At 30.0% G+C, this 12,359-nt stretch overlaps 1 protein-coding gene across 1 annotated transcript in view; it reads left to right on the top strand.

The window, feature by feature from the left end:
* Window positions 1-12,359, top strand: part of LOC307118800 (uncharacterized protein) — a gene marked incomplete at its 5' end in the record, with an annotated part of 49,512 nt that overhangs the window by 20,576 nt on the left and 16,577 nt on the right. The window contains 12 exons of the mRNA XM_079804599.1: window positions 5,293-5,340; window positions 5,500-5,559; window positions 5,643-5,678; window positions 7,045-7,098; window positions 7,182-7,232; window positions 8,347-8,412; window positions 8,480-8,548; window positions 8,631-8,678; window positions 10,478-10,525; window positions 10,620-10,676; window positions 10,844-10,912; window positions 12,269-12,319. Of these exons, the coding sequence (XP_079660725.1) occupies window positions 5,293-5,340; window positions 5,500-5,559; window positions 5,643-5,678; window positions 7,045-7,098; window positions 7,182-7,232; window positions 8,347-8,412; window positions 8,480-8,548; window positions 8,631-8,678; window positions 10,478-10,525; window positions 10,620-10,676; window positions 10,844-10,912; window positions 12,269-12,319 (657 nt within the window). The remainder of the gene's footprint in view (window positions 1-5,292; window positions 5,341-5,499; window positions 5,560-5,642; window positions 5,679-7,044; window positions 7,099-7,181; window positions 7,233-8,346; window positions 8,413-8,479; window positions 8,549-8,630; window positions 8,679-10,477; window positions 10,526-10,619; window positions 10,677-10,843; window positions 10,913-12,268; window positions 12,320-12,359) is intronic.

Raw genomic sequence — 12,359 nt, 5'->3', positions numbered from 1 at the left:
AACTAACTCATTAATTTGCAACTACATGTCAACTAACTCATCAATTTGCAACTACATGTCAACAAACTCTCATTAATTTGCAACTACATGTCAACTAACTCATTAATCTGCAACTACATGTCAACAAACTCTCATTAATTTGCAACTACATGTCAACTAACTCATTAATCTGCAACTACATGTCAACAAACTCTCATTAATTTGCAACTACATGTCAACTAACTCATCAATTTGCAACTACATGTCAACTAACTCATTAATTTGCAACTGCATGTCAACTAACTCATTAATTTGCAACTACATGTCAACTAACTCATTAATTTGCAACTACATGTCAACTAACTCATCAATTTGCCACTACATGACAACTAACTCATTCATTTGCAACTACATGTCAACAAACTCTCATTAATTTGCAACTACATGTCAACTAACTCATCAATTTGCAACTACATGTCAACAAACTCTCATCAATTTGCAACTACATGTCAACTAACTCATTAATCTGCAACTACATGTCAACAAACTCTCATTAATTTGCAACTACATGTCAACAAACTCATTAATTTGCAACTACATGTCAACTAACTCATTCATTTGCAACTACATGTCAACTAACTCATTAATTTGCAACTACATGTCAACTAACTCATTAATTTGCAACTACATGTCAACTAACTCATTAATTTGCAACTACATGTCAACTAACTCATCAATTTGCCACTACATGACAACTAACTCATTCATTTGCAACTACATGTCAACTAACTCATTAATTTGCAACTACATGACAACTAACTCATTAATTTGCAACTACATGACAACTAACTCATTAATTTGCAACTACATGACAACTAACTCATTAATTTGCAACTACATGTCAACTAACTCATTAATTTGCAACTACATGTCAACTAACTCATTAATTTGCAACTACATGTCAACTAACTCATTAATTTGCAACTACATGACAACTAACTCTCATTAATTTGCAACTACATGTCAACACTCATTAATTTGCAACTACATGTCAACTAACTCATTAATTTGCAACTACATGTCAACTAATAACTCATTAATTTGCAACTACATGTCAACTAACTCATTAATTTGCAACTACGTGTCAACTAACTCATTAATTTGCAACTACATGTCAGCTAACTCATCAATGTGCAACTACATGTCAACAAACTCTCATTAATTTGCAACTACATGTCAACTAACTCATTAATCTGCAACTACATGTCAAAAAACTCTCATTAATTTGCAACTACGTGTCAACTAACTCATTAATTTGCAACTACATGACAACTAACTCTTTAATTTGCAACTACATGTCAACTAACTCATTAATTTGCAACTACATGTCAACTAACTCATTAATTTGCAACTACATGACAACTAACTCATTAATTTGCAACTACATGTCAACTAACTCATTAATTTGCAACTACATGACAACTAACTCATTAATTTGCAACTACATGACAACTAACTCATTAATTTGCAACTACATGTCAACTAACTCATCAATTTGCAACTACATGTCAACTAACTCATTAATTTGCAACTACATGACAACTAACTCTCATTCATTTGCAACTACATGTCAACTAACTCATTAATTTGCAACTACATGTCAACACTCATTAATTTGCAACTACATGTCAACTAACTCATTAATTTGCAACTACATGTCAACTAATAACTCATTAATTTGCAACTACATGTCAACTAACTCATCAATTTGCAACTACATGTCAACTAACTCATTAATTTGCAACTACATGTCAACTAACTCATTAATTTGCAACTACATGTCAGCTAACTCATCAATTTGCAACTACATGTCAACAAACTCTCATTAATTTGCAACTACATGTCAACTAACTCATTAATCTGCAACTACATGTCAACAAACTCTCATTAATGTGCAACTACATGTCAACTAACTCATTAATTTGCAACTACGTGTCAACTAACTCAATAATTTGCAACTACATGTCAACTAATAACTCATTAATTTGCAACTACATGTCAACTAACTCATTAATTTGCAACTACATGTCAACTAACTCATCAATTTGCAACTACATGTCAACAAACTCTCATTAATTTGCAACTACATGTCAACTAACTCATTAATTTGCAACTACATGTCAACTAACTCATTAATTTGCAACTACATGACAACTAACTCATTAATTTGCAACTACATGTCAACTAACTCATTCATTTGCAACTACATGTCAACTAACTCATTCATTTGCAACTACATGTCAACTAACTTATTAATTTGCAACTACATGTCAACTAACTCATCAATTTGCAACTACATGTCAACAAACTCTCATTAATTTGCAACTACATGTCAACTAACTCATTAATCTGCAACTACATGTCAACAAACTCTCATTAATTTGCAACTACATGTCAACTAACTCATTAATCTGCAACTACATGTCAACAAACTCTCATTAATTTGCAACTACATGTCAACTAACTCATTAATTTGCAACTACATGTCAACTAACTCATTAATTTGCAACTGCATGTCAACTAACTCATTAATTTGCAACTACATGTCAACTAACTCATTAATTTGCAACTACATGTCAACTAACTCATCAATTTGCCACTACATGACAACTAACTCATTCATTTGCAACTACATGTCAACAAACTCTCATTAATTTGCAACTACATGTCAACTAACTCATCAATTTGCAACTACATGTCAACAAACTCTCATCAATTTGCAACTACATGTCAACTAACTCATTAATCTGCAACTACATGTCAACAAACTCTCATTAATTTGCAACTACATGTCAACAAACTCATTAATTTGCAACTACATGTCAACTAACTCATTAATTTGCAACTACATGTCAACTAACTCATTAATTTGCAACTGCATGTCAACTAACTCATTAATTTGCAACTACATGTCAACTAACTCATTAATTTGCAACTACATGTCAACTAACTCATCAATTTGCCACTACATGACAACTAACTCATTCATTTGCAACTACATGTCAACTAACTCATTAATTTGCAACTACATGACAACTAACTCATTAATTTGCAACTACATGACAACTAACTCATTAATTTGCAACTACATGACAACTAACTCATTAATTTGCAACTACATGTCAACTAACTCATTAATTTGCAACTACATGTCAACTAACTCATTAATTTGCAACTACATGTCAACTAACTCATTAATTTGCAACTACATGACAACTAACTCTCATTAATTTGCAACTACATGTCAACACTCATTAATTTGCAACTACATGTCAACTAACTCATTAATTTGCAACTACATGTCAACTAATAACTCATTAATTTGCAACTACATGTCAACTAACTCATTAATTTGCAACTACGTGTCAACTAACTCATTAATTTGCAACTACATGTCAGCTAACTCATCAATGTGCAACTACATGTCAACAAACTCTCATTAATTTGCAACTACATGTCAACTAACTCATTAATCTGCAACTACATGTCAAAAAACTCTCATTAATTTGCAACTACGTGTCAACTAACTCATTAATTTGCAACTACATGACAACTAACTCTTTAATTTGCAACTACATGTCAACTAACTCATTAATTTGCAACTACATGTCAACTAACTCATTAATTTGCAACTACATGACAACTAACTCATTAATTTGCAACTACATGTCAACTAACTCATTAATTTGCAACTACATGACAACTAACTCATTAATTTGCAACTACATGACAACTAACTCATTAATTTGCAACTACATGTCAACTAACTCATTAATTTGCAACTACATGTCAACTAACTCATTAATTTGCAACTACATGTCAACTAATAACTCATTAATTTGCAACTACATGTCAACTAACTCATCAATTTGCAACTACATGTCAACTAACTCATTAATTTGCAACTACATGTCAACTAACTCATTAATTTGCAACTACATGTCAACTAACTCATCAATTTGCAACTACATGTCAACAAACTCTCATTAATTTGCAACTACATGTCAACTAACTCATTAATCTGCAACTACATGTCAACAAACTCTCATTAATGTGCAACTACATGTCAACTAACTCATTAATTTGCAACTACGTGTCAACTAACTCAATAATTTGCAACTACATGTCAACTAACTCATTAATCTGCAACTACATGTCAACAAACTCTCATTAATGTGCAACTACATGTCAACTAACTCATTAATTTGCAACTACGTGTCAACTAACTCAATAATTTGCAACTACATGTCAACTAATAACTCATTAATTTGCAACTACATGTCAACTAACTCATTAATTTGCAACTACATGTCAACTAACTCATCAATTTGCAACTACATGTCAACAAACTCTCATTAATTTGCAACTACATGTCAACTAACTCATTAATTTGCAACTACATGTCAACTAACTCATTAATTTGCAACTACATGTCAACTAATAACTCATTAATTTGCAACTACATGTCAACTAACTCATCAATTTGCAACTACATGTCAACTAACTCTCATTAATTTGCAACTACATGTCAACTAACTCATTAATCTGCAACTACATGTCAACAAACTCTCATTAATTTGCAACTACATGTCAACAAACTCTCATTAATTTGCAACTACATGTCAACTAACTCATTAATTTGCAACTACATGTCAACTAACTCATTAATTTGCAACTACATGTCAACTAATAACTCATTAATTTGCAACTACATGTCAACTAACTCATCAATTTGCAACTACATGTCAACTAACTCATCAATTTGCAACTACATGTCAACTAACTCATTAATTTGCAACTACATGTCAACTAACTCATTAATTTGCAACTACATGTCAGCTAACTCATCAATTTGCAACTACATGTCAACAAACTCTCATTAATTTGCAACTACATGTCAACTAACTCATTAATTTGCAACTACATGTCAACTAACTCATTAATTTGCAACTACATGTCAACTAACTCATTAATTTGCAACTACATGACAACTAACTCATTAATTTGCAACTACGTGTCAACTAACTCATTCATTTGCAACTACATGTCAACTAACTCATTTGCAACTACATGTTACTGATAGTTACTTATAGTTAGTAAAATGTCTAAAGTAAACCATAGAAATAAAGTGTTACCTGCATTTTATTTTCACTCCACTAGTATTGTATTTTTGGGTTTAAATGCTATCCTCGAGTGTAATCTACGCTCTGTTATCTGTTCGACACTATCATGAAGTGTGTTTTGATCTGGCAGGTCGAGAACGATCTGCCGGTTTATGAGGACGTTCTTCTCATCGGTCAGGTATGTGTCTTTATGGCCAAAAATACAAAGTGTACTTAACGGCTTTAGTAAGGCAATATATATAAATAAAATAAATGCTGAAGGCATCTCCAGAACAGGTTTTAATTGTTCCTTCATGTTAAGACACATACACCTACATAACTGAAGCGTGATTTACAGGAAAGGTGTGTGGAGGACTGGCCCGAGCACAGTCCAGAACTCTCTCCAGAATGGAAACCAGTAAGTTGTTATTGTGGGAACCTACAGCAAACTTGTGCACAAAAACACTGACATTTCATCTGCTCTCTCTCTCTCTGTTGCAGGCTGGGAAACTGAGGCTTCGGAGAGACTCTATACGGGTGAGTCAGACCTTCAGATGACTAAAGATTTACTAACAGCTTGCTCCAGCGCAAACCCTCTTTTAGCCTTAAAGAACTACAGTCGGGATTCTTACGCAGTGAGAAATTAGCACTGAAAAGGCCTGGACAGGGTTATTTTTGCGGCTGATCTTATTGCATATGCATTTGTAGGAGTTTCCCTTTCAGACGCTAAATTTATGGGAGAAGAGTATTTAAATGAATCACGCAACGGGATTTACTAAAGTTTACTAAAAAAAAACAGACAGTAATTTGCGCTGCTCTTGGTAGATTGCGTTGGTCATTACACTCTAAAAAATTTGGGTTGAAAATGGACTAACCCAACAATTGGGTTGTTTTAAGCAAACATTTAACCCAAATGCTGGGTAAGTCCATTTTCAACCCAACTTGGGTTATTTTTAACCCAGCATTTTTTTAGAGTATATAGAAATGAGATGTTGTGTCTGTGTGCTAATTTGCCCAGTTTAGTAAATCTGGCCCTAAAAATATTAAAAATAAATTTGCTAATTGAAATAAACTTTGAAAAAAACTTTTCAGAATTTCACAAGCAGTTTTCCAATAATTTAAAAAAGAAGTTATAAACCAAAATGTCTTTAATTCAACATTTAAATGACTTTAAATTAAACATTCATTTTGATTTTTTTTGGTCTAAAATTAAACTTTAAGTTCTATTGTATTCTATATAAAACAAATAATAATAATAATTAAATTGGTAATTAAAATAATATAGCCAAAACACATCTTTTATTCTAAAAAAAAATTTTTATTAATTAAAATAACATATAAATCTCTGCATGCAAAAAAGTCTCAAATTAGACATTGAATTATATTTTATTCAAAATAAAACAATAATAAATAATAAATAATAATAATACAAATAATAATTAAAAATAGAATAATTTCTGCAGCCAAGAAATAAACAAAAATGTATATTTTTAAAATTAAACATGAAATTATTTTTTTAATCTAAATAAAACAAATAATAATAAAAAATGTCTTTAAAATCAAACAATAACTTAAACGTTATAGTAATTAAAACAAATAATTCAAATAATATATAATCTTTTTTAAGTCAATAATTAACCTCACAAAACATATTTAATGCAGATCGTATTTTCTATTATCTTCTGTATTTTTTGTAGATGTTTTGTATTTAATGTCGATCGTATTTTCTTTAACCTTTTGTATTTTCGGTGTTTTTTGTATGTTGAGGGTGTGGAATGCTCTAAAAACCACAGAACACCTTAGCAACCACATAGCAACCGGCCAAATCACATGCGTCACGCTGCTGAGTTTCTCACACTGTAAAAACCTGGTCTCGTAATGTGATGTCAACTCTTGCCACTAGATCACCGAAGCGTCCGATGGAGCCGATGGCATGGTGAAGAAGAACGGAAAGCAGGTATTATTAAACTCAGCAGGAGTGGCTTTGAGTGTCTGTTTGTCCTCCTTCCCGTGTTCATGTCGTCCTGTTGATCTCTGTAGACTCTGGGGAAGAAACTGCGGCACTCTCTGCTGATCCGGAGGAGCTCAAAGGTAAAGGACAACCCGTTTTAAAGTGCCCCTATTATGGTTTTTCAGATACATTAATACATACAAAAACAATTCTCGCAATAGCGAATTTAAATTGTCAGAATTGCGAGTTTTAAATTCCTCAGGATTCTACGTTTACATCTCAAAATTCAGGTTTGTTTTTTTCTGGCATAGAATAAAACATTAAAACGTAATTGCGACTTTTTATGTCACAATGAAAACAATATTCTCGCAATAGTGAATTTGTCACAATTCAGGCATACAATTGTAACCATATCTCGCAATTCCAAAATTCTGACATTTTTCTCACAATTGCAAATTTATATTGTCAGAATTGCGATTTTGTCTCACAATTTAGACTTTTCTTCTTAGAATTGCAAGTTATAAACTCACAATTTTCAATTGCGAGTTATAAACAAGCAATTTCCCACTTTTTTTTTCATGTCATGGAATATAAAAACAGGTAATTGCGACTTTTTATCTCACAATTAAAAAAACTATTCTCGCAGTAGCTAATTTATATTGTCAGAATTGTGAGTTTTAAACAACTTTTTTTCCTCAGGATTCTACGTTTACATCTCAAAATTCAGTTTTTTTATGTTTGTTTTTTTCAGGCATAGAATACAATTTTTTAACTTAATTGCGACTTTTTATGTCACAATGAAAACAATATTCTCGCAATAGTGAATTTGTGACAATTCAGACTTCTTAGAATTATACGTTTATATCTCACAATTGCAAATTTACATCATCAGAATTGCCCACCCAATCTCACGGCTATTCGTACGTATTTTACGAGGTGGCTCATTTGTACGAATTTGTACGATTTTTGCTAAATAAAAGGTTGGCAAAGTTTCAAAGTGCAGATAAATGGAGTAGGAAGTGATTCTGAACTGCTGAAACAATTCATCAGTTTAATTTCCTGCTGAACCTTAACCATAAAAATGTTACTCATTTGCATAATGCCATCTTCTGGTCGTGATTGGCTGAACAGCGTCTCTTAGCACCGCCCTCACTCACTGTAGTTAATTTGCATAATGCCTATCAAGCTCTGATTGTCTTAACTATAGTTAACTATATGTGTCTGCTGTCACGAACTGAACGTCTTTGATTTCAGGATAAGATTGGAGATGAAGTGAAGAGCTCGGAGACGCTGCGTCCAGGGTCAAAGGTCAACATCTCGGCAGGTTATAGTTCTGGAGAGTGTCCTGTTCTTGCTTTCTCTGATGTTTTGTGTGTTCGTTCTTCAGCTCATTGTGGAAGAGTTTTCTGCTGTAGATAAAGACGGAGAACAGGCCGAAGCCGCAGAGATTAAAGCAGTACGACGCTCTTTCTTTCTCAATCATGTTTCAGTCGTTTCAGATTCACGTCCTTCATCGCAGACTGTGTTTCTCTCCACAGAAGAAGTCATCAAAGGCCAGGATCATCTCTCAGCGCAGAGGCTCCAAGGTGAAACACTGCCATTACGGTCATCCGCAATTATTGGGTGTTATTTGGGTTTGATACAAGATTAAAAGAGTATAATATTTACTTAATAAAATAATGAATGTCATGATCTTCATAATCTTATTTTTTTTACAATAAAATAATAATAATAATAATACATTTATGATGTATAAATTATATTATATTAATTAATTTATATAATAATGTATACATCTGAAGGGATCAATAATTGTATTACATTTTTTATTACATTTTTTTTTGTTTAAAATAATAATTTATACATTTTGTTTAATAAAAAATAAATAAAAAATAATGTATTATAATGTTTATAATTTTAGAAAAATAACAATACTTTATTTTATTAAAATAAAATAATTTATACATAATTTATACATAATTGGATTTTATTTGTATTTTTAAATATTTTAAATAATTTATTATAATGTTTATAATTAAAAATATATATATTTTGAAGAACATAATATTTACTTCACAAAATAATAAAATATATTCATAATCTTTACTTTTTTAAATAATAATAAAAATTTTAATAATTTCATATAATTTTACATTTATATAATTTTAAAATAATAATGAATACATTAATTTATTAAAATAAAATAATTTATATAATTTATACAACGGATCAATAATTGTATTGAATTTTTTTTATAATAATTTAAACATTAAATAAAAAAAAATAAAAAACATTTAATTAAAAAATAATTTATTATAATTTTTATAATTTTTAGAAAAATAACACATTATTCTATTAAAATAAAATAATGTATACATCAATAATTGCATTGTATTTGTATTTTTCAATAGTTCAAGATTAAAAGAATATTATATTTACTTCACAAAATGATAAATAATAAAAAATATATATATATTTTAAATAATAATTATCATAAATAATTTATTATAATGTTTATATTATAAAGAATATAATATATCCTTCACAAAATAATAAAAGATATTCATAATCTTTACTTTTTTAAATAGTAAAATCATTTATACATCTGAACGGACATTTTATTTGTATTTGTAAATAGTACAAGATTAAAAGAATATATTATTTACTTCACAAAATAAATGATATTCATAATATTTTTTTTTTAAATAATAAAAACATTTTTAATACTGTTATGATAAAAAATATTTGTATTATTTATATAATGATTATTACATAATCATTTATATGTATAATGTGTGAATTTAGAATTTATACTTTCTAAAATAAATAACAAATATAGCTGCCCATTTCCAATTTCTCACGTAATTTTTAAATATTTTAATTTCACCCTTTGACTGATGAGCCAGTGTTAACGTATTAACTCTTCAGTGTTTATGATTCTTTCATACGTTCAGGCGAAACACGCCGGCGCTTCAGCTAAAGGATTCACTCCAGACCATCAGGTTTGTTTAGGGCGGCACTTCAATAATACGGCATTATGTTAAAGAAGGGTGACCTTTGACCTTTCACTGTCTTATTAGGATGATTTATGGTCCTCATCAAAAACGTCTGATCTGAAGGATGAAGACTGCAAACCGGTACGCCTGCCATTTCCCCTCGATGTCCGCTCTTTAACACATTTATTATATCGTGGTGGTGGTCCAGTGGGTTAAACCATAAGCTGATATGCAGAAGGTTGCTGGTTCGATCCCAGCGGTCACCAGTGTGTCCTTGAGCAAGGCACTTTACTCCACGTTGTCCCTGTAATAAGGCCACTGGAAGTCGCTTTGGACAAAAGTGTCTGCCAAATGCATAAAAAATAAAATATCTTATATTCATTTCACAGAAGCAAACACAGAAATTCAAGCCTCCTGTGCCACATCGACCATCAAAGGTACGAGAAATTCCCAAACTCAGTCTCTCAGTATAAATGAGAGTATTTCCTGCAGAAAAGCTCCTCTTTAACCCATGTGTGCTGGTTTGTGAAGGACTCTTGTGCCGGCGGCCTGACGTCTCTGCCTGCTCCTCCAGCCGTCGACTCTAAGGTTTGCTCATTGCTCTTTTGCTGAGCTGAATATCACCATCATGACAGGAAACACATTTACAGAGCTATAGCGTATCTGTGATGTCTGATGTCTGATCACGCCTGTCTGCATTGAAGTCTTACAGTAGAGACTTTATCCGTGTGAAAATATGTGTGTGTCGTTTGCAGGCCTTTTCCAAAGAACCCTTTTTGGAAGAAGACTTGGATCTCTGCGCTTCAGTCCCAGACAGACATCCGGTAAATCCATGCCACATGAGGAGTTTAGGAGTCTCAATGTGATATTAAACGAAAAGAATTACATATAAAAATATAAAATGTAAAATAAAAATATACAAAATAAAATAACTTAAAATAAAAACAAAATAATAACATAAAATAACATTCAAATATAAATACAATAATATATAAATAAAAAAAACTAAATAATATATAAAACAAAATAGAAATGTAAAATAAAAATATTTAAACATTTAATAAAAAATATAACATCAAATAAAAATAACAAAAATCTATAAAATGTAAAATAAAATATAAAACATAAAAAGATAAAAAATAATAAAAAATAACAAAATAAAATAACATTTAATAATAAAAATATTAAATAAAATAAAAAATAACATACACTTTTTAAATAAATAATAGCATAACAAATAATACAAAATAAAATTTTGTAAAATAAAATAAAAAATAAAATTACTTTAAATAAAAACAAAATAATAAAATAAAAATAAATACATTTTAAAAATAACACAAAATATATATATATATATATATATATATATATATATATATATATATATATATATATATATATATATATATATATATAAAAAGTAAAATAAAAATATTAAAAAATAAAATAACTAAAATAAAAAATATAAAATAAAAATAAAAATAACACATAAAAATTGCATTAAAAATAATAAAAAATAAAAAATTTAAAACTAAGTATATAAAAAATAACAAAAAATAATATAAAATAAATAACTCAAAACAAAAAAATAGATATAACATAAAAATATATAAAATAAAAATATGAATAATACAAATAATAAACAAAAAATAACATAAAATAATAAAACTTAAAATATATAAAAATAACATAAAATTAAAAATTAAACAGCCAGTTGAAACTATAAACAATAAGAACTTCCTTCTTCTCAATCACAGTTTTTCCCCAAAATTGTAGATTGTCCTTAAATAAAATAAATCATTTCCAAAGCAAGTGTTTGCCTTGATGTGTGTGTGTGTGTGTGTGTGTGTGTGTGTGTGTGTGTGTGTGTGTGTGTGTGTGTGTGTGTGTGTGTGTGTGTGTGTGTGTTTGACTGTACATGTGTGTGACCAGCAGGTGTCAGTGATATGTCAGTCTTTCACACACTATCACACTCTTTTATTCATACATTCATTTATTTTTCAGCCTTTATTTTATTTCAGTTGAAATTTTAGTCTCTCTTTTTTCAGATATGTTGATTTACTGATATCACTGCTATCTTTGTTAACTTGAGAAAGCCTAGTGTTGAAGGTTTAAGGCCATCAGTCTGTCAGACAGGCCGATATGATGAATAAATGTTGAATATGAATGTGGTGTTGTAGATCCCAGAGATGGAAGACGAGAGGAACGCGGAGGGGATGGATGATGGACAGGTAGAGATCTGTCCTCTTCCTCTTCTGGCCTTGATTTACT

The sequence above is a fragment of the Gobio gobio genome, assembly GCF_949357685.1.
Source record: "Gobio gobio genome assembly, chromosome: 2".
Classification (NCBI taxonomy): Eukaryota; Metazoa; Chordata; class Actinopteri; order Cypriniformes; family Gobionidae; genus Gobio; species Gobio gobio.
Note: the sequence above shows the minus strand (reverse complement) of the source record. Positions and strands in the feature narration are given on the sequence as shown.